A 27,047-nucleotide genomic window follows, 5' to 3' on the forward strand; every position below is an offset into this window, starting at 1 on the left:
TAGCCAGTTTCACTCGGCCTGGTGACATAGTCAAGCTCGCTCTGCCAGAACGCTGGTGTGCAGATTCCCAGGACGGTGAGCCCCAGCTGCCGGACGGAGCAGGTGCACGCTGGGGAGTAGGGCTGATGTGTGTGGTGGAGACAGCTTGTGGTAGGGCCTTCAGTGCTGTGCTGAGGAGCACCCAGGCTTGGTCCCAGAAGCGGGCGTCCTGGAAGCTCATGTTGTTAGCAAGGTATTTTTGAAATATTAATCTGGCAGCAGGAACTTCTGCTTGGTTGAAGGGAAGTGGGTCTTAAAGTGTTATTGGGGGTGGGATAACAAGGGAGGGATATGCAAGAAGTTCTGACTGGACCTAGTAAAGGGCCTAGTAAAGGTCTCTCTGATTGGGTTTCTGTCTTCCTTTTGGCATAAAAGCCATTCATTACTTGGAGGAAGTTTTCCCTGATCACCCTCCCCACCTCCATTATGTTAAATGCCGTTGTATATGCTCTTGCCACAGCCTGCATTTTCCATGATAACTGATGATCACGAATGAAGTAAGTTCCTCCCTGTATAATTATTACTTGATTGATGCCTGTCTGCTCGGGTAGACTACAAGCTCCCTACCGTCAGGAGCCACGAGTGCTTTCTTCACTTCAGCGAGCATGTGCTGCACACAGAGGTGCACAAGTGAAGGCTAAGTGTTGGGTCAGTAAGGGCTGTAGTTTTAAGCTGAAATGATGGGTGGAAAGCATGGTCCTGCCATTGATAGGTTTGGGGAAGGTAGGCTGGAAGGTGCTAAGAAAGTAGGAGGTGCTGACACTTCCCCATGGAATTTTCTTATAAATGGTTAGAAATTTGAGGTTGGAATGTATATCTTGGCTACGGCTATAGCCTTCAGGTGTATTTGTTTTAAGATAATAGTTGAAACCAAGGACTGAGTTCAGTTTGCTAAGGGAAAGAATGTGGCAAGAGAAGATCAGAAGGCCAGGGTTTAAGCTTGGGAGATGGCTTCAATAATAATGAAAAGAGAAAAGTGAGTCGTGGATGGAAATATAAGGACCAGAGAGGTGAGAGGGAAACCAGGAAAATGCCGTGCGACACAGGCCAATACAACGGGGAGTTTGAAGAAGGTAGGTAGTGAAGAGTGCCCGAAGCCACTGATTCATTAAGAAATAAGAGGCCCAAGAAAAACCCAGTGGCTTTAGAAGTGGTTCTGGAGAGAAGAAGGACCTTTGGGAGGCCATATTCAATAGTTAGAGTGGCCATCGAGGGCTTGGAAGCGATGTCTATGGGTTGCTGGTTCTAGTTGTTGGACAGTGAAAGAGAAGGAGGAATGAAGAGCAGTAACTTTAGGAATAAGAATTTTAAGACAGGAAACACCCGTGTATGTTTGAAGGTGTGGGAAGAGGTGCCAGGTGGGAGAGAACTGGCCAGCGAGGCCGGGGACTGTGTAGAGGTCTGAAAACTGGACCCTCACAGAGGGCCTCTTCTGGGCCAGACAAGGTACTAGATGCTTTTATTATTATCTTATTTAATCTTCACAGTAGTTGTTGAAGTAGCCATTAGGTTTCCCATTTTTACAAAGTGAGAATTTCCAAGGTAGGTTGTGGCTTATTTCAAGAAAGTGCAGGAGTCCAGGTCTGTCTTCACCCCTGCTCTCTCCATTGCACCCCTGCGGAGTTAGGTGTGAATGAGATCCAGAGCACGATGCTTGGGGGTCCCTTAGAGAAAAGACAGGTGGTGCTGATGCAGGGAGGACTGTAGCAGAGCCATTCTGCACAGTCATGCAGATTTCTTCACATTTCTTCTGTGACCTGCAAACTAACACAGAGAATGAGGAGAGTGGGAATGGCTGACACGGGGGAAGGTCAATGCTGTGAATGTGTTCATGATGCTTATGAGCGGAACATGGACACGGAAGTCACTGGGGAACGGCTCTGTGTATTTGGATGGGGGCGAGGGGGAGGTAAACAAAAAAAAAGTATCCACAATAAAACAGCTATGTATGGTCCCATTTATGTCAAACTATAGGTGTGTAGTATGCATGCAGTATGTATAAACAACGTGTGATATAGGACGGTGATCAGAAGGGAGATTGGTGATTATCTCATTGAGATGATTATAGGTAATTTACTTTGTAATTTTTTTAAAACTTCAAATTGTTATGTGTTTTTTCAAATATTAAAAAAAAAGCACATGTGATTTAGAGAACCAGAAACAACACCACCACGGCTGCTTTTGTTGCACGGAAAACAGCTTGTCAGAGAAGGGATTCGAAATGTTATCCTTTGATCCATTTCACGCTGATTTGTTAGTCCCTGCAAAATGCAGTGAAGAAGTCAGAGAGGGCTGGGTTCTGACAGACAGACTCCTGAGTTGGGTCCATATTTTAGCACTCTGCTGCCACACCCTCTTCCTGGAAGCCCCAGTCACCCTCAGACTGAGGGCGTTTTCTAGCTGCAGGAGAGTGCTTAGTCTGCACCTGGGGCAACCTGGAGGTCTAGGGACCTAATACCCTTGGAATCGGCCCTCAAACGATGATGGATGAGAGTTGGTGGGTAAATACCTGAGCATTCTTGCCTGTGAGTAGGACACATCTGAAGTCTGTACATACAGGGGGCCCAGCGTCACCTCCCATACCATAGCTTGTCTCCCTGTCTCCTTTTCTGCTGCTCTACCAGCACTTCTTGGTATCACCCTCTCCCCCAGATTCTTGTCTTAGGGCCTGCATCCGAGAGAAACCACCTCAGATGGGATCCTAGCACTATTTATCTACCTCTTTCTGTGACTGTGGACACAGTAGTTGTTGCCTGCTTTCTTGTCCACAAAGCATCAGCCAGGCTCAGTAACTTCCCGGGAACGGTATCTCACATGAACACTTCATGTTTGGCAGTGGTGAAAAGAAAATGGTGGATGTTGACAAAGAGCTGTTTTCTCTTATAGCCCCACCCTGCTGCTGAGTGAGGAACTTGTCACAAAATGTCTCATAGTCCTGACCCCCAGCCCCGCTTCACAGATGTGAAGTAGGCCAGCCACCAGGGCTGTGAGAGGCAAATTCCCTCATGAAGTTGCCTTTGGGCAACAGATCTTACTCTTCTGCTTCCCCCATCTGCAAGTCATCTTTCTGTTTCCGGAGCCAAATTTCAAAGGGCTTAAGTGGCGTTCCTATTTTACTCCCACAAGGTGGTATATGCTACTCAGCAACTCATGGCTGAGCAGCTGTCATTGAGGGCTCGTGGTAGATTTCATCCTTAACTGAAAAACACACGAAACTGGCTGTGTGGACTCTCCAGCTGGGGGCGAAGCGGACCCAACAGCAAACTGGGATATCACTGGAGTGAACGTTCACGCCTCTGCCTGTGGAACATAAGCGCATGGGGAGGCTGCCTTTGGAAACGACTTTGTAGGCAGCAGGCATCCTCCAAAGAGTTTCTCCCCACACAATCCTGGGTCAGTTTCCTGGGATCAAGTGCCTGAGGCAATGAGACTTGTTCCAGTGAGGCCAGGGATGGGTACTTAGAGATGGTGGTCACTGAAAGGATCTTAGGAAGAGCCTACTCTCATCACTTGGAGGCTGTTCTTTGATTTTTTTTCCCTTTTCCTTCTTATTTTAGAAAGAACTCATCTCAAAGTGTTTGGAATCACGGAGTGTTCACTTCTAACACAAATCTTGGTTTATGTTTAGAAACCATTTCTAGAAATTGAGTGACTGGAACTAAGACAAGTATCATGAAATAGATATCAACCACAGCCCACTGAGAACGTGGCCTTGGGGAAGCAAGAAAGAGGTACAGGATCCTGGTTAAATTTCCAGCTCTGTTCCTAACTGGTTAGGTGACTTCGGGCAAGTCACTTACTCTCATGTCTTAAATAGAGTAAAAATACCTATCCCTCAGAGCTGTCAAAGATGAAAAGAAATAAAAAGCACATTTTAAATCATACAGCAGTATCCAAGTATGAATTGCTTCTGTTAGCTTTGTTGCCTCCCTCAGTTGGATTTGGATCTATATTTTGAGAAAGTACTGCTTTAGGAGTTCTTCCACTTCAGCTGTCTTTCTGTATGAAGTAAATATATTGTATGTTTTTCTTTGGTTTTATGTATGTCTTTATACATTTTCTCAAATTACTTTTGAAATACATTGGAATATAGACCATGAATGAATGAGTTAAATGAATGAGTGAGTGAGTCAGTTTGTTGGAGGTGTCAGTCCAGCACTGCTAATAAACATTAGCTAAGAAAACAAGGTCAGAAGAAAGGTCTTAACTGGTATCCTTGTTTTAAAAGTGGTAGCATGTTCTGCGAAATAATTGAACAGAAAAATGTAATTCTATTGTCTCTTTCCCCAGTTCTCCCTTAACAATCATTAACTCCTTTCAAGTGTATGAGCCAGAGTTTTAAAGGGAGGATTAATGAAAATAAGAACTACTGTATTAACATTCTTCAGAAGTGAGTGGCCCTAACCCGAGTACAATGGTCTTTTGGTAAATCCTACTTCCTGTCAAAAAGAGAGAAAATCCAATCATCGGCATAATAGATGAGTAAATTAGATACACATTTCCCCTTCTTTTGCTTGTTCTGTTTTGCTGTTTGTGCCGTCTGCACCTGCAGAACTCACATCCTGGGAATGAATTTTATAGACCTCGGGTGAGAGAGATTTTCACTGTTTTGATCATCACCTGCTCTGAAGGGCTCGGTCAGTGGTTTGGGGAGAATGAGGGACATGCATTCTGGATCGTGGCTCCCATGAGTGGACCTGGTTAGAAAGGTTTGGTTTGTACCTAACCTTCCCCTGCAGATTGAGGGGGTACCTCGAGATGCAACTGGATTTTAAACTCTTTTCTCAGGGGTGGAGAAACATACAGCTCTACCACTACCAACAACCTGATGAGGTGGTTTTTCATAAAGTCACCAATGAGGTTTTCATTTAAAATCTGAGGCTTGACTCCAAACACCCAGATACTTAAACTCATTAGCCATTTCAAAGAGGCATGTCGTAAACAGGAAGTGCTCTAATGAAATTAGGCGTACGGTGCCCACCTCAGGACCAGGTCATGTGGGATTTGAATAGTTTTCTATAGCCGTTATAGAGAGCGATGTGTTAGGGGTGAGCACAACAGGGAGGAAAAGAATACAATTATTCAAAGAACTAGCCCTGAGGGAAAGTGGTGACAGGCAGAAAATTCAGTGGGGGATTCATTTTTTTTATTTTAAAATTTTTTTAGGAAAAATACTTAACTAGGCTGTGAGTATGACACAGGCATATTTAACTTCAAACATGTGAACCCAGCATGCATTTTCAAGCAATGGTGGGAAATGTGGATAGATTGAATGGAAAAAAAAAGTTTCAAGCTGAATTTGGCCCATTAAAATAGTGCATATCAATTTCTGACATGAAAACTGACCGTTAACTTGGTTTGAACTTGCAGCTCCTGGCTAAGCACAAGGGCTTGCCGTGGGAGGCAGCGCTGCGGCTGGAGGAGGTGCAGGCCAGACTGGGAGTCAGTCTGGAAGAAATGCTGCTGATCACAGAGGATGCCCTTCACCCGGAGCCCTACAGCCCTGAGGAGGTCTGCAGGTGTCTGGGCATCAGCCTGTGGGAACTCCGGACCCAGATCCTCAGTCCAAACACTCAAGATGGTGAGTCTGCTCGGGTCAGGGCATGGGCTCTTCCCCCACTCATGGCTGGAAGGCTTCCATCTTCCCCATGGGTCTTACTGATTTGGAAGCATGCATGAGGGAATGTGGAGCCTGTGTGTGTTTCGGCAGACTTGATTATCTAGATTCTTGACTTCATTAAATTCATTCATTCATTCATTCATTCATTCATGAACAAACATTTCCTGGTCTGCTATATGCCAGGTTTTCTGGCCTGGAAAAGGTGAATAGTACATACTTTCTGCCCTCTAGAAGTTCACAATTCAATGTTTTTTTTGTTTTTTTTTTCCATCTTCCCTGCTTCCCCCCGTCCTGCCACCCATAGTCATTTTTCTGATTATTGTACCACTTACATAGAAAGGTCTAGGTTAGAGCAGTGCTTGTAACTGCTCTGGAACAACATTCTAGGCACCAGGAAGTCTGTACGGCGTAGGTTGAAACTTGTGGCCCACTTAAGTATGGGAGGTTTTTCTGTTTGCCTGCTGCTTTCAAGTGATAATTTTTGTATACTATAATATCAGATACCCAAGATGGAGGCCAGGTCAGGGTTGGAGATACAGGATGGAGCCTTGGAGTGGCTTCTCTTCTTAGAAGTAAAGGTTTTCTCTTTTTGGGAGGTCAATGCTGTGGGCAGGAATATCTAGCTAAGATCCAGTAGTCTCCTGAGGTAGAGTTGAGGGGTGGGAGCTTAGCACAAAGATCAGCTTCAGGGCCCCATTTCCATCCCATTCAGTTCAGCTCTGCAACTGGTTACCGTGTGCCTACAGCATGTTTGCCTGCCACTTAATGTCTTAAAGGCTGCAACTGCAGACAGCTTTTGGATAAGAGAAGGTAATCATTTGAGGACAGAAGGAAGGTTTTGGTTTCCAACATTGTTAGATCTAATTTAATCTGATGAACATTTATTGAATTTCTAGATGAACAAACTAGACTACAGGCCTCATCAGACTTGCCACCTGTTTTTGTGAAATAAACTCCTGCTAGAACACAGCCACATGTTGGCTATGCCTGCTTTTCCACTGTAACAGCAAAGTTGAGGAGCTGTGACAGAGTCTGAACAGGACACAAAACCTAAAGTATTTACTATCTGGCTCTTGGCAGAGAAGGTTTGCTGACACCACTCCAGAAAGCCAATAGACTAATGGGTAGCCATGCTGCCTGGATTAAGATCTCAGGCATCATCACTGATTGGATTTGTGACTAAATTTGCAATTCTTTTTTTTTTTTTTCCTGTAAGATTTGCAGTTCTTAACCTTTCTGTTCTCTTAGTTTTACCATGAAGGTAGGCCTAATAGGAATACCCACCTTAAAGGCGTAATCTGTGTACTGTGCTAAGAACAATGCTAGGTAACGGAGGTGCTCATCAGTGGCTGTTACTTCTCTTCCCTCTCCTCTCCCCCCTCCTCTAGGCCCTGAGGCTTAGCAGTGGGAACACAGAACTAAACACAACAAGGAGTTTACAGAATAGTGGTAGAAACAGATAAAGCAAAAACTGATCTGGCATAGAGTAATGAGTGTGGTGAGGGAGGTGTTCTTGGGTCCAGGAAACTAGGAAAGAAAGAAGTTAGAGCTGGCTTTACTAAGGAGACAGCAACCAGACAAAAGCTAGAGAATAAATGGAAATTTCCTTGGTAGACAGGCAGTCAGAAAGATAAAACAGCTGGTATAGAGGCAGACAGGAGTCAGAGAGGATTATATGTCCAGAGAACTAGATGGTTGAGTGTTTCTTGAAAACAATGTGCATAGTGGTGAGTGATGTACCAGGCTGAGTTTGTAGATCAGCTCAGATCACCAGTGACTATGAGTTGTATGGGTAATGGGGGAGTTCATAAAATGAATGAAGAAGTTGAGTAGGTCATTGAAAAGACAGAGCTTCCAGGGGAATAGCCTTTTATTTTTTGACATAAGACATTGTCCAGTGTGTTTAATTCAGCAAACACATGTGTTAACTTCACTGGGCCGGGTATTATGCTGGATGGTGGGATCCAAAGGTAAGCAGGACATGATCTCTGCCTTAGAGTGACCTAGCGTCTAATGGGGGAGCGCCAGTCAACAGTCACAGTAAATACATCCCGCTGTATGGAGGTGTTTATCAAGAGTCCTGAGAGTGTGGTGGAGAGAGAGTGACTACATGCCTGGAGAATGTGGCTTGAATTTGAGCTGGATCTTAAAAGAAAGTTATGGACTTCCCAGGCTGAGAGGGCTGACAGGCCACTCCTGGCAGAGAGTGGAGCCTGGCTGAGGACAGAGACACGAGGAGTGGGGTATTTGAAAACATGTGCCAGTAGGTGTTGTGTGCCGAATGAGTTGGATGCCAGCAGTACTGGCTGAAGGGACTCCAGTTAGGGGACTGCTGTTCTCCTCTTCATCACAGAAGAGCCTGAACTCGGGGGTTGTTGGTGGCTATCTCAAAGGGTAGATTCTCAAGTCTGTAAAGGAGAGTTCAGTTGGAAGTGATGATTGCCCATGTCTAGAAAGGAAGGGAAAGAGAGAGGAAAGAAAGAGAAGATAAGGAAGGCTGAGGTGTAGGTGCTGGGAAAGTCAGGGAATTGACTTTGCAGGCAAGATAATGAGTTTATAGATACAATTGAGTTTGTCTGTTGATATGGTATGTAAATAAAGATAGAGAACAGGCAAAGAGTCCAACTGTATAATTAGATTTTGGAGTTTTTGGTGAAGAGGCAAAGAAACCTTAATAGACGCTGAGAATATCCACTGTCAAATGACCTTAAGGCAGTCTTTTCATGGGGTCACTTCTTAGTTTGGAAACCTTCAAAGGCTCACCATTACCTCATTGCCTAAAGTCTTTACCATGGGTATTAAGTTTCTCCTCATTCTGGCCTTAACTCTGTGCTGTCCTGTCTCCCATTTGAGCCCATTCATGCCCATGTGGACAGCGTTGTCCTGGCTGAAAGATGTCACTCGCTAATTACCTCTTGGACTTGCCTCTGGGCCTTTAATCCTAAACACCACTGCCCTTTCTTCTTTTGTGAAATGTATTTCTTACCTATCTTAAAAGCTCAGTGCAATTCTTATCTGTGTCCTTCTCAGTCTGAAGCCTATTCTCTTTCTCTGTATCCCTGTTCCTTTTTCTCTGTACCAGTGTTTCTTTTTCTCTGTATCTGCCTGTTTTCCTCTCCTCCTCACCCCCCTTTTTAAAATAAGCATTTTTGGGGGGAATAAGGTAATTTTCCAGAAAACCTTGGAAAACACAAAGGATAATTTGCTAATCATAGGACGTGCATTGCTATTTATGTATCTATTTAAGTTTTATCCCCCCTAAAGAACGGTGATTTCATTATTTTTATAAAAATGATGAATGCTTAATCTTACCTCTTTATCTAAAATAACTTCCTACTGTTCCACTTGCATCACTTTCTATAATTTACTTAGGTTTTGTTCGCACTCAATGAATCTATGCTGAATGAATGAACCCATTTTGTAATCCTATCATCCTCAAAGGATTCTCCCTTTTTGCTTTTAAGATTAAGTACATGTAAAAAAACTATGAACATAAATTTGTCTGTGGGATTCTAGAGTCTCCCAGATTAATGTCATTTTATTTACTCTCTGAATCAAACCCTCAAACCTCAGCCAAATTTCCTGTGAGTTCTCTTGGCACTCAGCTTTAACTTTAGAAGTCAAAATCCCTCTATATCTTTGCCTTGTTCTTTCTGAGTTTGTGCTTTGGTTGGTCTAGGACCTTAAGTAAATGCTTCTACTAGAAAATATTATTCTCATTGAATGTGATTCTTACGGAATGAGTGGAGGCACAGAGGCCGTGTGCCCCCGGTAGGGGCTCTGGAGGGGCCACCACCCCTTTATTCCAGGTGCTTAGACTTCAACATGCTTGCTTTGACTTGAACTAATGTTCCCATCATGGCGGTCCATGCCTTTCTCAAAGGCATATGAGCTGAGGTGTTCTCTTCCTGCCAAGATTCCTTTCCTTCTTTACCTGGTTATGAGTGTGAGTTGGAAGATGCTGACCTTGAGGTGAGAGTGCAGGGAGAGATGTTTACATTCAAACTGTGGCTTGCCGCCTCTGCTAAACCAGCCAGACTTCCAAAGGCCCATGTTATTTTCTCTTTTCAATTTCCTAATAATTAGATTCAGAAATGCTCGAAGGCCATTAAAATTAACTGCACACACACACACACACACAAAGCAAAATCTTCAAATCCTTTAGACATTGTTTAGAGTGGCTATAATCCATCACTAGGAACTGGTTAGGAAAAACTGAAGGACTATTTGCAGGCCTTGCCTATGAATAAGAATTATCTAAGGGCGTGGTATAATGTCTGAGTTTCTGGAGACTCAGGGGCCAGGCTGATTTGGGAGGGGTGTCTCCTAAGGTGTGACCTCAGAGAAAGAGGTGAAGCTGTGGTCAGAGCCAGGAGAGATGGGCACGTGTATGTAGCACAGGAGAGAAGTCAAGGACACACATTAGAGGGTAAACAGAGGAGTCCACGAGGAACTAAATGGAAACTGAGGTAGAGAATGAGTCATGTGGTTTGGGTGCTAGTTTAAGACAGGGGGAATTTATTGGGAGCATTTCTTTTGGGCGTGCTCAGCCTATGTTCCAGGTCAGGGTGGCCCTGCCGCTTAGATGTACTGTTCTGGGCTGGCCATGAACCTCCTTGCTTGCATTACCAACTTTGCGTGTGACCATATGCTGACAAAGTGCTGTCTAGTTGCTGACTAATTTGTTTGGATCCTGTAATCCAAAGTCAGGAGTGATAACCATGCATGGCTTTTGAGCAAGTATAGCGCACTGGCATAGACCGCTCTTCAGGAAGACATCTAGAGCAACCCCCACCCCCGCAAAAGACCCAAAAGGCTTATTTAGTTTATGGTTTACACATTACTCTTTACCCACATCAACTGATTTGAATTTCATGACGACTCTGGGGCACATGGTTATTCTCATTTCACAGATGAGGAAACTGAAGTCAGAGAGTTACATGTACTTACAAACCTCGAGAAGTAGTAATTGCTGGAGCCAGATCCCAAATCCTAGTCTTTGGATTTAATCCAATACTCTTGCTGCCATTACTTTTTATCTCAGTGTATTAATAAGCTGGCCTTGGCAATCCTGTACCAAGCAAGGAAGATAAAATCAAATTTTGACTTTGCCTGGCTATGATTCTTTTCCTGAAACTGAGGAGAGGTGATGAAGATAGGTTACTTTGTGGTTAAAGGGTTTCCTTTGGGCTATTTCTCTTTCTGATGCTTTTGCCTTAGAAGATGTAGAGCCACGCTGTGTCCAGTAGCTTGCTTAATTTAAGGAGTAAACTTAACTTGGCCAGAATGTGCATGAGCTCTTTTATTGCAGAGGAGCTGTGAGAAGTGCTGTGGAATTTTCTTGTTTGATGAAAGTATGGTCCTTATGGATTATCTCAGTTAAGTTGAAGAAGATTAGGGTTTTTTTTTTTAATCTAATCTTTAATCTAAAGGTACTTTACAATATAAAAGGAATCAGTAATTTCAGTTTTCAATTAAATGTTTTCAATATCAAGGACATTGATTTAATAATAGCTTGTAAGGTATCAGGTACTAAATTAAATCTTATGATCTCAACACATTCAACTGTTATTCTTACAGGAATTTTGAAAAAAAATCTTCTATAAAGAGCCTAGAAGAAACTCCAAATAAAATTATAGACCATTCTTTTTTTTTTCTTAAAAAAATTAATTTTAACCCCTTTATTATGGTATGATTCCTATACAGTAAACTACATGTCTTTTAGATGCACAATTTGATAAATTTTGATAGATGTATACACCAGTGAAACCACCACCACAGTCAAGATAGCTAACATTTCTGTCACTCCCCAAGAGGTGCAAATTTCGAATTCCCAATAGGCCATTCTAGTGTTTACAGATACTGGTTGAGCAGAAATCCTTAAAATCTGCATGTTGGACTTCTAACAAGGCCAAATAAAAGTGAGCCCTTTAGTTTTGTCTTTTGTTTTCATTTTTACAGGATAATAGGTTCTTAGGAAACAAAATATAAAAAAGCATAAATCAAATAACTATTTTTGGCTTGCGCAAAGGAGAGGCTTTAAGTTGTTCTGAAAACAGGGGTGGGGGAATCTGCCTTCACTTAGTTCTGTTTCCTCTCTCCAGCTGCCTGTTCTCTCCTCTTTGCCCCTCCGCGCCTGCTGACTCCTCAGCTGTCTGGCCACGGAGGGCAGGGTCGTGCCAGGAGTGGAGCTTCTTTAATTTATTTCTTTTTTGGGGAGGGGGGCTAAGTTCCAGTTTATTTATTTTTGTTAACATTTTTAATTGATTTATAGTCATTTTACAATGTTGTGTCAAATTCCAGTGTAGAGCACAATTTTTCAGTTATACATGAACATATATATATTCTTTAATTTCTTGAAGGAAACGGGCTGAACTGCTTCCCTAATCACTTGGGAATGATGCTTCCTTGATTTTTTCTCTTCCTCTTTCAGATTTCAGATAGTACCCCTATTCACTGGTTCACCTTGCCTCTTGAAATATTTGAAGAACTGAAAATGAATGTGAATGTAGCTTATTAATTATGACGTTTTAAAGGCATGGCATCTTAAAGCCCTCAACTTCTGCAGGAACAGCCCAGTACCAGTGTGTAGGGTCACATACACAACTGTGGCGTGTGCTGTGTACTGGTTGGCGCCGGGCCACTGACAGGGAGGCCAGAGCTCGGAATGTTCCTCTTACCCCATGAAGCTGGTAATGGGAGCCTTGTTTCTGGCTCCATTCTGGAGCCACAAGAGCCAGAGAATTCTGGAATTTTCGTTCACTTGTGTGAGAGTTTTAAAGCTAAAATGAAACAGATTCTGCAGGTATGTTTTGAGGAGAGGTTAACCCCTGCAACTTGTCTTAAATGCACTTGGTCATCTTGGACTGGGGCAGACCCAGAATGAACCTATGAGCTCGACCACCTCTTTGGACTCTGCACCTTCAAACCTTTGAGTTCCCCAGATTTCTTGAGCTAGAGTGATTTGGGTAGGGCTGGCAGTAGAGGATGTGGTAGAGAGTTAGACTAATGAGACTAAACCTTTACCTCTGTCAGAGACTCTGATCCTTTTCCCCAAAGAAGAAAATGTTCCTTTCTCTAGGAAGGTCATCCTTGTGTACGGAGCCTTCTGCTGCAGGGAGACTGTCCATGATGCAGGGACTGGGGAGGGGACATCCACTTTCCTGATAACAGCAGCCCCGCAGGCTCCCGTGACCAGCTATGAAGGGAAGCTGGAAACAACTTTTCCAGCCTCATATGAAGTTCACATACAGCAGGTGCTCTAATGGCATTTCCCAGAAATAAACCCTGAAAGAGTCACAGCTGCTAAACGTGAGTCATGAGGCGCCATCAGCCTCAGGTTCTCCCTTTGCTGGTGGGATGGGAGATGACATTTACTGAGACCCTGCTCTATTCAAGACACTGTTAGGTCCCAAGGGGGCTATAAAGATGAAGATGGCACAGTCTGCCCTCCTAAAGCAGAGTGTGGTAATTATAATTAGAAGGGAACACAGTATTTAGTGACTGGGATCTTCTGGGAGAGCTTCATGGAAGATATGGCATTTGTACTTACACTGAAAGAGATCTGGGGAATGCAGAACTAGTCTGGGTAGGATACTGATGCTGGGCCTCCACTCTGGGCGAGGCAGTGATGGAACACATTGGAGGGGGCAGCACAATCGCACATTCAGAGGACTCAGTGTGTCCTGTTGTATTGGGACGTGTGGGCTATCATTTCTTGGACAATGGAAAAATAATGCAGCATTTGATGCAGTGAAACATTTGGGAATGCCACAAGCAAAATGAGGACTTGGGAAGCTTATTATGGCAGCGGAATACAGGTTGGTAAGAGGTGAGAGGGAGACCAGTTAGAAGGTAGAAGTTGTTCAGACATGGGATAAGAATCTGAATTAGGAAGGTAGAATACAGAATGAAAAGGAGGGGAGTGATGGACTCTGTCTTGTCTTTTGAATGGCCCTGGAGGTAAGAAGAGCTTACTGAGAGTAGAATGCAGGTGACGGTGACCACAGCAGAGTGAAGCACAGATTTCAAGATCAGAGGAGAATTTATATGTCACAGACAGTGCTAGCTCTTGCTGCTCCTGGAAATCTGAGAAAGGAAAGCTATCAACATGTGGGGTGCCGTTACTCTCTACAGACAAGATGGCATTATGCTTTGGATTTGAAAATATTCACAAGTGCCTTTTGGAATGTTGTTTTCCATGAATTAATGCTGTTTGCGTTGAAAGTGCGTATGTATTTTTTTCATCAGTGGTTTTGCTTTTAACAGCAGGTAGTTAAAGATTTTTTTCCTCTTAAATGTAAAATGCTAATTTAATTTAGCCTTTGCAGCATGGGAATGGGATCTTAATGTGGCTGAAAACAGCAGTTTATTTTTTGTGGGTTTGACTAATTTCAGAAACTCCACATTTATGAAAAATATTACTACTAGGAAAATAAATTTGAAACCGCAGTCCAACTTCAGTGAGGATGGTATAGTGTTTTTCCATTCTACTGCTTAAATACTTCAAAGATTCTATGCCTCAGAGTGGGACTTACTCTGACTTTGCTGCACAGGAGAACAGAGGGCTCTGGAATGCATTCTGAAGTGGTTTGCCCCATCCACCTCGGGATCGCTGTTCTTGGAAACCAGCTCCTAGTTTAGCCCAGTGGAGCTTTGTGTTTGGAGAGAAATTGACCAGTGGCGTGCAGCTCTGTGACTGTGCAAAGACAGCTAAAACCACAACTGCTTTTAGCCCCTCACCCAAATAATGGGAAAGTCCTTTGGTGTATGAGAGCCCCAGAAAGATTCATTATACACTTACATGATAAAGGTTTCCGGTTCTCGAAGACCAGCATATATATTTATTTGGTTTTGATTAATGGTCCTGAGATGAAGTCTTTATCCAAGTTAAGTCCAATTCCCAAAATATTTATCACTTTTTAGCTTGAAGACCCACGCTCTGCGTTCTTCCGTCCCCACACACTCCCTGCAGTTCGGCACCGTGGGGCTCGGTGGAGAAACTGCCCGTGTGGAGAATGGGGGAGACGACGGTCCCTCTCTACTTTGCACTCCTCAAATTGACTCTGAGGACAGACTGGGGAACCACTTTTTAAAAAGGGCCTACACAGACTAATGTGTGTTCGCTCAGAGGAATAATCAGCGAAGGGGCCTTGAAACCCAAGCACGTGAGGGAAGCTGAGTGGTTGGTCTGGGGAGAAGACTTAAATGCTGACAGAGCTGGGGCAGATGCCGCAGTTTAGCTGCCTGGCACGCAGGGTCTTTTCCTGGGGAAATCTGCTGCTGTACACACTGTGGAGAGAGGACAGGTCTTGCCTCCTACGGTGGAAGCTGAGAAGTCAGATTTCCCTCTCACAGGTCACTTGTCACCTGGGTGTCAGCAAGGGTCGTAGTTCGTCCGGTGTCCTGGCACACGCCTGTGTCTGGGGCTTTGAGTCTAATAGGCACAGGGTCTGTTGACAGAGTGTCTGGAGTCCAGTGTCAGATCCGATTTGGGCAGAGACTTTGTCAATGGTCCTCACTGTCTGTCTCCCTTGGTTTCTGACCCATTTCCACTTGTTTCTCGAATTCTAATAGAGAATAGGAATATGTCATCCTAACAGATTTTGTGAGTGCCCTAATATTTTAAAAGTAAACAAAATAAATTCCTTCAGATAAATTCCTTTTGTTATTTCATGTAGGTTTCTGTTGTTTACAAACAATAAGCCTGACTGATACTAATTGCTAAAGACCTGTAATGTTTTCTTATTTCCAGCTGGAATTCTTTTTTTATTTTTTAAATTTTTTGGTGGGGAGGTAATTAGGTGTTTATTTATTTATCTTTAATGGAGGTACTGGGGATTGAACCCAGGACCTTGTGAATGCTAGACTCTACCACTGAGCTATACCCTCCCCACCTCCAGCTGGAATTCTTAACCTAAATCCAAGAATAGCCTTATGGAATCTGGGTGTATGTTGTACTATATATAGAATTTCGGATTTATACATGGGGGAGATGGGGGAGAGAAGGCCCATAGCTTTTATTAGAATCTCGAAAGGCTCTGTAACCGCAAAAAAGCCAAGAACCGCTTGTGTACAGGATACAATTTAAACACCGTACTAAGCACAACATATAGAGTCCTTACAATATGACCTCTGCCTACTGCTTCAATTTTCTCTTTCACCGCGTTTCTTGTTACTTCTGTTCGTCGTCCTCATTTTATGTTCCAATCACATCAGCATCCTGTGGATTCTCTAAAAGCACCTCCTGGGTTTTAATCTCTATGTCTTTGTTCATGAAGTTCCTTCTGCCTTCAATTCTTGTTCCTTTTCTTTGCTTCTCATACTTATCCCACCCTTTAATGGGCTTGCTGGACACCCACTCGTCTTTTAGATTTGACTGGTTTCACCCTTTCACAGGAGGACTGTGAAGGTCATGATCACTGTTCCCCATTCCCCGGCCCGCCAGATTTCAGCACTACCAGCAGCCCCTGTCAAACTGGCACCTGGTGGAAGCTTCCCTTTGTTGTCCTGGAGGCACTCTCCAAAGTCACTGAAGATAGCTGTGCTGTCTGGGCACACCTTGGCAGAGAAGTTAACCCCTCTGGGGTAACAGCGGAGTGTCTGTGGGTAGATGCCACAGCCCTGCTGTCTGCAGCTGGGCCAGCTCTGGGGCGGGCTCTACATGGCTCTTCACAGGCCCCTGAGCAGTTGGGCTGCGGTTTTTCACGGCGGTCACCTGCTCATTAAGCACCCTTTACTGGCTTTTCTTCTTTCCTGTCTCACTTTCCTTCTTTCCTCCTGCTTCCCGGATTTCTACTACCTTTACCTGAGTCTTTATCTCAAGCTCTGCTTCCAAGTTAACCCAGATTAGGATACCCTCTTGACTCCGTGCCTCTACGTTAGCTGTGAGGAGCTGCCCTACCATCTGTTGTCCTTTATTTTTCATGTTTAACAATTTCTCTCTAGTGCTTTTTTTTTAAATAAAGTTTTAAATGAAATTTATCATTACTTCTTTTTTTATTAAAATTAAAATTTATTTTATTTTTATTGTGGTAAGAACACTCGACATGAAGTCTATCCTATTCATAAATTTTAAGTGTACAACACATCACTGTGTGCAGCAGCTTTCTAGAGCTCATTCATCTGACTTAGCTGAAACCTTCTGTCGGTTGATTAATAGCACTCCACTTTCCCCTCCCCGAGTCTCTGGTAACCACCATTCTGGCCTTTGATTTTAACTAGCTCATGTAGATGGAATCATGCAGTCCTTATCTTCCTGTGTCTGACTTATTTTATCTAGCATAATGTCCTCAAGGTCCCTCCATGTTGTTGCATGTTGCAGAATTTCTTTCATTTTTAAGGCTCAACAATATTCATATGTATGTTTGTGTATATATGGGTATGTGTGTGTGTGTGTGTGTATAGCATTTTGTAAAATCAGTTCTTCCATTGATGGGCATTTATTTTGCTTAGCTGTCATGAATGTGGCTGCAATGAACATGGACGTGGTAATAATTCTTTGAGATCCTGATTTCAGTTCCTTTGGATAAATATCCAGAAGTGAGATTGCTGGCTCATATGGTAATGATTTTTTGAGGAATCTTTGTACTGTTTTCCATAGAGGCTGCACCATTTTGCTTTCCCACCAACGATGTGCAAGGGTCCCAGTTTCTCCACATCCCTCCCAACACTTGTCTTTCATTAGACTATTACTTCTTGAGAGTAAAGAGCTTAACTTATTCATTGATGATGCCTCAGTATTACAACTGGCACATAGTGAATCCTCATCCATGTGTAAACATAAAACATGAGAGCTTTTTCTTCAGATCTCTCAAGGGCTGTCTTGCATTTACATATGTCTGGGGAGCAGAACTAAGACCAAAGAGTGAAAGTTACAAGAAGATGGACTTTAGTTCAACATGGAACTATCAGTGCACTGAAGGGAGGTGACGTGCATTAGTAACAGTGATAGTGGCTCTTTATGGCATGATGACTCACTTGGCTTGTCCACTCTTCCCTCTCTAGCCAAGAATTCCTATAATCGAGAGTTTTATGGAAACAGAGTCCCAGACACAGATGCATAGAGGGAGTAGGCAGGCATGTAAACTAGTGAGGCAGGTCGGGCTTCATATAATTAGGGATGGTGGGGACCGTGTGGAAATAAAGTGTGCGTGCCCTGTCTAAACGGGGCGGCTGCTCCTCAGCTCCAGCCAGTAGTTGTTGTGAAAGAATGTAGGATCCGAGCTGCCCAATCTTTCGGTTTTTCAAGGGAAAGCAGAACTCCAGATTCTTATGTAAAATTTCCTAGTTTCAAAACAAAAAAGAAACAAACAAAAAACAAAACCAAAATAGCATGTAGGTCAAGAAAGCATCACTGTGATTGGATATGGACCACAGGTTGTTAGTGTGTAACCTCTGTGTAACGTGTGTAGCAGAGGATGTTAAAGCCCCAGGAGGCTGCCCCAGGTTCTGGTCGGCCTGCCCTTTTGGGCCCCTTCCCAGCTCGGGCCCTTGGCCGTTTTGTCCTTACAGCGAGGCAGCTCTGTAGCTCAGGCACTTCTCCTGTGACGCTTCCCACCCTGTTCTCCCCACAGCCAGCCCTGTCGTCTTGGTGCGCCTCTAGCAGTTACAGCACTTGCACATCTGCCGCGCGTGGTCACTCTCCAGTGGTCTCCCAGTTTTTCCTATTTAACTGAGTTGTAAGTTCCTCATGGCAGGGGCTCCTACTTCACGTCTTTCCTGTCATTTGCAGTGTGGTGTGGGGCACGCAGCCAGGGCTTGGTAAGAACTATTTGGTTGACTGTCGCTGGATGGTCATCTCACTCAGTGCTTTTGGCATCACAGTTAGCAGACGATGAGGTAATAGGGAGGAGGCTACCAGCTCTTGAGTGCAGAATTTAAAGTGAACTCAGTAGGGCTCTTTCAGAAATCGAATAGGCATGCCCCTCATCTACTGCTGACTTGTGCTCTCAGAGCTTTTATGAGGGTCCTTAGTGCGTTTCTTCCGTCACAGGCTTTTTCTCATCCTTCCCCACCAAAGATATAACAAGACAACCAATTATTTATGCCCTGGTTTAGATTCCTTGACTAGAGATGGCCTCTGATCATAAGCTTACATAGCCATCTTTTTAAGGTAGAAGCGAGTAGGCACCTGTTTGTTATAAAGATTGTGTAAAAGAACAACAAATTATTTTAATTGGTTATGATCTGTTTTCTGTTCCTTCCATTTTACTTGAAACACACTTTGCTTGTTTTAGAAATCTCTTTTCTCCCACATCTGTGAAACAAAATGCAATAGAAACGATTCTCAGTTATCTCTGATGACGGGTATTAGGTACACTTTGTACACAGGAGTCTACTAATTACACCCAAATCTTCTTTTAGAAAATTGCCCTCACTTTCTGGTGAAGGCACTAGGAAGCGATAATTGCCTGAATAGTAGGTCTTCTCCATATTCCCTATTGCATTTCTCCACAATTGTTTATTTTTCCAAGTTCTGGTGCAGTTTTGGACAAAGACCAGGAACTGAAGCATTCTCTCAATAAGTATTTATTGAGCCCCTCCTGTGGTGCCAGACACTATTTTAGCTGCTGAAGATATAATAGTGAAGATATGAGACTAGGCCCTCGCTCTCCTGAAGCTGGCCTTCTAGTGGTGAGAGAGAACCACAGATCATTGAACAAATTAACACATAAGAAAATTGGACAGTGATTGGGAGAATAAAATAGGATAGAGAGAATGTGTATGTGAGGGAGTTCACTCTAGCCTGGAGTTGAGGGAAGGTCTTCTTGAAGGTGTGAAGTCTGAGACCTGAATGACAAGGAGAGGCCAGCCATGTCATGACCCTGGAGGAGCATGCCAAGCCAACCGAGCAGCTGCTCCAGTGGTCCCACGGCAGGGCCTGTGTAGGGTGCCGGAGGCTCCGCTGGAAAGTCAGAGGGAAGGAAGGGCTGGAGCTTGCAAACAGAATTATTATCCACGTGAATTTCTTCTATAGCTATGGCAGTTTAGTGTATGTGGCCATGATCACTTAGCTCTCAGAACCTCTGTCATGATTTCAGGATTAGATTCAGGGATTGTCTACGATTCCCATAGGAGGAAGTCATTGTTTCAAAACCCATGTGGTATATATACCCTGTTTTGAAGCCTCAGATTCCCCCTGGATAGGAGGGGACACTAGTGTTTTAGGAAGAAGGTATCTGGTATATTCTTAAATTGAATTTGCTTTGGAAATAGTCATGCAGCAGTGAATATAGTAAGAAACAAGTTTCTTCATCCCTTAATATAATAATTACTCTTAAGGATTATAAGAGCTTATAGACAGATGGAGTGCCCGGTTTTAACTGGACAGGGAAGAAAGCTGTTACTGACAAAGTTTCAGATTTTCTTGGATTTTCTGGTGTCTGCACAACAGAGACCTGCTGAGTTGCCAGCATATAACAAGCCAGAACCCTGGATCCAGAGAGCATTTGTGATGTCCAGCCAACACAGAACTGCTTTCCCACCCAAAGGGTGGTCTCCAAATGTGTTGTAGCCTTTGGCGAGATTTTTATATCACAGTTGAAAACAGATGCCTTTTCTGCCCTTTCCTTTGTTGTCTGAGTTACTACCGCTCGGGGGTGTGAGCCGTGGCAATCTTGCACTCACCTTCAGAGAGAGTCCTCATTAGACGTTCCTCTCCCGAAGTCTTGCTGGGAAACCCTCTGCAGTAGAGTGTAGGCGCCAGAGGGCGCAGGTTTGTGAGTTTCTGATAATGTGCTCTGTGCATTCTGAATATTCCTTGTCACAAATCAAAACACCAGTCCTAAGGTTTAATATAAAAAAAAACCTCTCTGGACAGTTTCTACTTGAGAATATTTAATCCTAAAGGAAAATATTTAATCTTAAAGGACTATGCAATCCTAAAGGAAAACCAAAGCATACTCTTGCTAATGGAGTGTACTGAATTCTATGACAGGATAGGGCCCTGAAATGTACTCGTATTTCATATGTATGACGTTGAGAATCCCGAGTATCAAAAAACCACTGTAAATCCTTGATTAAAAGAGACTTATTAGACATAAAACTGAATATAATGTGTGGGCTTCTTTTGGATCCTGGTGTAGATGGACTGAAATTTAAACAACTGGGAAAATTTAAATATGGACTGAATGTGAGATATTAAAGAATGATAATTTTGTTAGATGTGATAATGATGGAGGTTATGTGAGAAAATATCCTTATTTTATAGAGTTGTGCACTGACATATGTAAGGAGGAAACGTCACCTCTATAATTTATTTTAAAACACTAGCAAAATACCAGTTGAAGCAAATATGGCAATAAGTTAGTAATTGTTCAATCTAGGTGATGGGCTCATGAAGTTCACAATTTTATTTCTCTACTCTTATGTGTATTTGAAAAATTTTATAATTCAAAGTTTAAAAAAAAGGGGGAGGGTATAGTGGTTAGAGCACCTGCTTAGCATGCACGAGGTCCTGGGTTCAATCCCCAGTGCCTCCATTATTAAAATAAACAAACACCTTTGCCAAACTGGGGCATCGCACAGTGATTGGTCAGGTAAGTAGCACTATTTTATGATCTTATGGATGTTGCTCTATTGTGCCTTTTGTGCTGCAGCTATAAATATCAGTGGACCTGGAAACTAGGCGATTTTTTCTTAAATGGGGCATTACAATAAAAACGAACCAATATTCTCCCCTTACACCTCCCGCCCCACCCACCCCTGTGCTCTGATTTTGTAACTTGGCCTATGATTAGGGGAGGTGAAGTAGTTCAAAAGTAAAACTGAAACATATGAGATCCTAGAGCCAATATTTTAAACATTTTGATTCATCATCAATTTAAAAAAAGAATAATCTTAAACTACAGTTACCAAAGTCATTTTCCTTCCTTTCAAAATATGTATTCTGTAACCTGGATTATATTAACATCCGTAAAATTACTGGCACCGTCGCACCGTCTCACGTGTGTACGTGCTGGTCAGTGGGCCATTGTTCCCCTTCTCTAGTCAGGGACTGTGAGGAGTTTTGTTAAATCTACCTGTGCTGTTTCTTCAGAGTGTTTTGCTGACGGTATGTGCTGGTATTGGCTATCGGTAAGACTTTTTTCACCTTGGGATATTTTGATACCCAGACCCTAAAATGAATCATATTCCTATTTCCATTGAATTTGGAATGGAAATAACAAATTTCCACTGCAGTGTGTGCAGATTTACATGACCTGGCTACTGATGGAACAAATCATGTTGCTGTATTTTTTTTTTATTCCTACGTTTAACTTGTAAGTTCTTCATTTTTTTTTTTCTGTTTTTTCTTCTACACTTGGTGTCAGTAGTTGTAGAATCAATGCCAAATGGAATCTTGCTGTCCCCTTTCCTCAGCCTCAACATTTTTGGTAAGCTGTGAGTACTGGCACCTCACTTTTTTTTTTTTTTTAGCAGCAATGCCTCAATGGCAGTATCTTGATTTGAACTGGGGTTAAAAATAGAGTCCTAGTCACATCATCGTTAACAGTGAACACCCACTGAGCACCTGCCATGTAAGGCACTGGAGAAAGTGCTGTGGGGCGAAGGGCTGCAGAGTATGAAATGAATGGAACCAGAAGTCCTGGCTTCTGTCGTCAGCATTTGGCAAACTTTGCCGAGACAGAGACACAGCAACCACGGAAGTATGTGATAAGCACCAAATGAGTGCCATGGACTGACTGCAAATGTGGTATAAATTGAGTCAAGGGATCATTTCCAGCTGGGCCCATCACAGCTTCATGGAGCATGTGAAATTTAAATGGAACCTTCAGAAAGAGGTAGAATTTGGACAGGGAGAGAAGGGGCAAGAAGCTGCTCCAGTGTGGACTAATGAGTGTGCCCGGAAGCAGGGAGTGTTTGGCTAACACCGAGTAGGCCAGTGTGGCTGAAGGGAAGAGTTCCTGTTGGGACTGAGCATGGTGAGTGCAGGAAGTTGGATTGTGGTAAACACCGGGGAAGCAGTAAAGGTTTGGGGCAGTAACGTGAGTAAAGCTGTGTGTTGGGGGCTCCGTCTGATGGTGCAACCTCAAGGTGGGTTGCAGGGAGCAGACAGGAGTATCAGTTTGGAGATCACTGCAGACTAGTTCAAGTGGGAAAGGGAATACAAGTGCTAGTTGGGGTGATGACAGTGGGGATAGAAGGGAGGGATGACTATACGACACATTGCGAGTGAAGAACCGATTAGATTTAATGGCTAGATTTAGGTCTTCTTTGAAAGAGAACAGGACAATTCATGTGAATTTGCACGATTTCATTGATGCAAGCAGTTAACTGTAAGTTTAGTAAACCTAAGATAGTCGACTTGAGAACCTTTGAAAGAGCTTTTCATATTTTATTAATTTATAAGAAAGTTAGCCACACCCTTATAATTACTAAACTTTTACACAAATCTGGAGAATGGCTAGACCCTCCCTCTCATTGTGGCTGCCTTTTTATCCATCTCTCAGAGTTAGGAGGACAGAGCTGTGGAGTGGGAAAAAATGTCACCTGAAACTTTAACATAATTTACTGGTTCATAAGTGGAATGTAAAAGCACTTCTGAAAAAGTAGTAATAGTCTAGGGGAGAGGAACCTGGAGGCAGACCCTGGAGAAGAGAGTCCTGGAGAGAAGGCGACCTTGAAAGGCTGTTCAGTGTCCTTCAGTGGCCGAACAGAGCCAGCTCCAGGTGGCTCTGCAAGGAGGGAGCCGGAAGAAGAAAAACTGTATGACCTGGCTCTCTTCCCCCAGATCTCTTGCTGATCATCCCCCTTTCTCCAGTCTCCAGAGGTAAGGTGCACCCTGCAGGCTCAGCCTTCTGGGACAGAAAGCGGGGTGGAGAAGGGCAGACAGTAAAACTGGGGATACAACCAGAAGGTAACAATCACAGTTACCATCCTCTTTCCAAAATATAACAATATGAGGGGAATGCTTGGAGGAAGTTCTTCATAGAATCGTAAAATGTTAGAGCCAGAAGGATCCTGAGGAATAATTTTCAACCTCATTGAAGGAGCAACTTGGGTACAGCTAGCTGTCACACAGCCAAGAGGAAATCAAAGCCCTTGGGATTCTGAGCCCCGGCTCTTTCCAGCAGGCCAGGTAGCTTCCATGTATTTTCCAGAATTTCCCCCAAACCACCATACCAGCTCAGCCACTGTGCAGCATGGGTGAAATGGTAGGGTGGTCTCAGTCGGGACGCAAGGGAATGTACAAGTATTGCAGACACAGCCCCTGCAGGAGGACATGTTTCTGTTGCTGAAGTTAGAGTCATGGCAAATAATCTGGAAAGTACAGGAAAGTGTCAACAAGAAAATAAAATCACCCATCATGTACCACAGAGATAATGACTGTTAACATTTTGGTGCTTGCTTATAATTTTTAAAAATTAAAATGTACATATATATATATATAGTTTTATAGTTTGTTTTTTCACTTCATAATTAACAATTTTCCATGTAGTAAATTATCTGAGTTTTAGTAGCAATAATAATTTTTAATAGATGTGTCATAATATTTTAAATGTTTCCTGTTATTAGACATCTGAATTTTTCTTGTTTTCTCCTATGGGAAATAATGCTACAGTATACACATACATAGAAATAACTGCTTTTTCACACAGACATACACGTATAAATAACTGTGCTTATCTCTGGGATGCATTTTTATAAATAAATTGCTAGCATAAACACTGTCAGTGGTTCTTTCTGGTGAATCACAGTGGAAACGACGTGGTTCTGGGGTCAGAATCTAATCTATTCTGCTTCTGCCGCTTTCTGGGTGTGTGACCTTAGCCACGTTACTTCACTCTGCTGAGCCTCATTCTCTTATCTGTTGAAAAGAGTCATAGGGGTCACACTGCCCATCCCCACTGCTGTGATGAGAACGACATGAGATGGTGCCTTTAAAGTACCTGAAACACCGTGCTGTGCTCAGTACGTGTGACCTCTCCCTTCCTGCGGGATGAGCCAGTCTGCATGCTCGTGTGGGCAGATGTCTGTGTATGTGGAATAAAACGACGAAAATATACTTACAAGATGTATTTAGTATCAAAAAAAAGTAAAGTTGACTTGAAAAGAGATCAATTTAGACTAGAAAGAATTCCTTCTGTGAAAGAGAGCCCTATTTAAAGTCTAAGGCATTAATAATAAAGACAGAAATGGAAGTTCTCAATAACTGTATTTTTCTTTGCACTAAATTCTCCAGTAACGATTTCTGACCTTGTTCACCACCCCCTTCCTTCCTAAGTGCGTGTCTTCAAGCTCTACCAGCGGGCCAAGCACGTGTACAGCGAGGCGGCGCGAGTGCTCCAGTTTAAGAAGATATGTGAAGAAGCACCTGACAACATGGTCCAGCTGCTGGGGGAGTTAATGAACCAGAGCCACGTGAGCTGCCGGGACATGTATGAGTGTAGCTGCCCTGAGCTGGACCAGCTGGTGGACATCTGTCGGTGAGGCTGAAAGAGTGGCGGGGGCTGCAGGGCGCTACCAAGGGACGTGTTTAATGAAAAAGGAACGTAATACTTGTCGTCTTGCAAGTGAAAGAAGATCCCTTTCCACTTCCTATGAGAGGGGTTGTCTGGGACGTTGGGCTGAATTTGTTTCCTCTTAAAAATCTGTAGATAAAAGATTAGAGACCTGACTCCATGGCCTTATGAGGCTCCAGGTTTGCAGTCAGTTATTCATGACATCATCAAAGAGTCTTTTCCCTCTCTGGATGATTAAGCATTTCAGGGAGCTTTTCTTAGACACAGACCCCGATGTTAACGTTCTCATGCTATTTTAAGCAATGGTTTCCACTACACTGTGGCCTCTGCCAGCATCTCCTGTTTGGTGTCCTAGGTTTAGTAGTTTTATTCAAGAGGGCAGAAAAAGGAAAGAGGACCTTAAGCCTGACAGGAGTGCATAGCGGGGGCGGTGGGGGGGGTGTGTGGTGCTGCTGAAGGAATTACTCGGAGTCAGCACTTCCTGCCTTCCAGGTTTAGGATCGGCAATTCGGGGAACAAGGGATTAAGAAAGCCCAGTTTATGAATGGCTGGTTGGGCAGAAATGTAGTTTTCCTCTTACACAAAGCCTGAGAACAACTTTCTTATAATTGCTAAAGAATGGGATAATAGAGTAGAATGGCTCCTTTTACCCAGAAGGGGTCACACTGACCTTGGAAGAACTGAAAGGGAAATTGGGAGAACTCTCCAATGGCTAGATGTTATTTCCACTGTGAGAAGATCATGCAGAACTGGCTCTAATTAGCAATGAAAATATAATCAACCACTTGGCGCCTGTGGCTTGCCTCACTCATTGCCACACTGCAGCCTGAAAAGTTTAAACCAAGTAGCTCCAGTGATCACACATGGCATGTGTAACCCAACTTGTCGAGAGACTGGAACACAGCATTGATGAGTCACTCTGCTGACGTCAGTGTTTGCTCAATAACTGCCAAAAAGCCTTTCAGAGCGTGTTTCATTCTAAAAGTGCCCTTCTCTGAAAATATCAAGGGCCCACTGAATGGAAGGGACAAATATTGTTTGGTTCTGGAAATAGGAGGAAGTGGACTGATTTGTGTAGAAATCAGGAAGAAGCATCTTTGCTTAGAAGGTGGTGGGGTAGTTTGAATCCCACCTGAAAAGCAGTGAAGGGGCATTTGCCAGCCTCCTGGAATCCTCTTAACGCATTTTCTTTTTCTGGAGTGGTCGACCAGCACGTGTCCTCACGAAGCTTACATTCTCAAGGGTAAAGAGGGAAATGACAATTAAAAATAGACTGGTAGTGGTAAGTGTTATGAAAAAAACAGAAGCAATGGAGAATACTTGGGTTGGGCGGGTAATCTTTATATTGAATGGCTGAAGAAGGCCTCTCTGAGGAGGTGATATTTGAGCAGAGACCTGAAGGAAATGAAGACGTGAAAACAGCAAGTGGACAAGCCCTGAGGTCGGTCCGAACATAATGAGTCAGCAGGAAAGCCCAGCTCCCAGCCCAGTGTGACTGCCACAGCTACTGCTCTCTGCTTGGGTCATCTTTTTTTTTTTTAACCTACTTTCCTTTCTCAGCTTTAGCGATGGAGGCTTTGGCTGCTCTAGTTCATGGTATCTGACCGTGGAGCAAGGCCATGTTGAGCGGGGAAGTTAGTGTGTGGCGGAGATGAAAACTGGGCTGGAAGTTAGGAAGGCCGGGTTCTAGCTCTGCCTTTTTTCATTCTGAGCTCTGTGACTTTGGACTGTTGCTTTGCTGTATGATCTCCATTGTGTTTTCCATTCCAGCAGTCTGTAGGTCTACATATTTTTAAAAAATCTTAACGTGATCAGAGCTAGACCATATTTGAACGGCGTCTCAGGGGAGCTACAGGACAGTGTATAGGAAGCCACCTTATGGCCCAAGTGGAGAGAAGGGGAAAAGGAGAGACGAGATCACT

The 27,047-nt window shown here is 43.4% G+C and overlaps 1 protein-coding gene and 1 long non-coding RNA gene across 8 annotated transcripts in view; one reads left to right on the top strand and one right to left on the bottom strand.

The window, feature by feature from the left end:
• GALK2 (galactokinase 2) overlaps positions 1-27,047 on the top strand; it is a 106,417-nt gene that overhangs the window by 75,103 nt on the left and 4,267 nt on the right. For all 7 annotated transcript variants that reach the window (XM_074366095.1, XM_010965290.3, XM_074366097.1 and 4 more), the window contains 2 exons: positions 5,410-5,620; positions 24,888-25,089. In XM_074366095.1, coding sequence (XP_074222196.1) covers positions 5,410-5,620; positions 24,888-25,089 — 413 coding nt within the window. The remainder of the gene's footprint in view (positions 1-5,409; positions 5,621-24,887; positions 25,090-27,047) is intronic.
• On the bottom strand, positions 1,482-26,759 carry LOC141577966 (uncharacterized). The gene is made up of 2 exons (XR_012507664.1): positions 26,258-26,759; positions 1,482-1,803 (listed from the first exon to the last, which is right to left on the bottom strand). It is a non-coding gene; the product is annotated as an uncharacterized LOC141577966 (long non-coding RNA).

Source organism: Camelus bactrianus, chromosome 6, assembly GCF_048773025.1.
Source record: "Camelus bactrianus isolate YW-2024 breed Bactrian camel chromosome 6, ASM4877302v1, whole genome shotgun sequence".
Taxonomy (NCBI): domain Eukaryota; kingdom Metazoa; phylum Chordata; class Mammalia; order Artiodactyla; family Camelidae; genus Camelus; species Camelus bactrianus.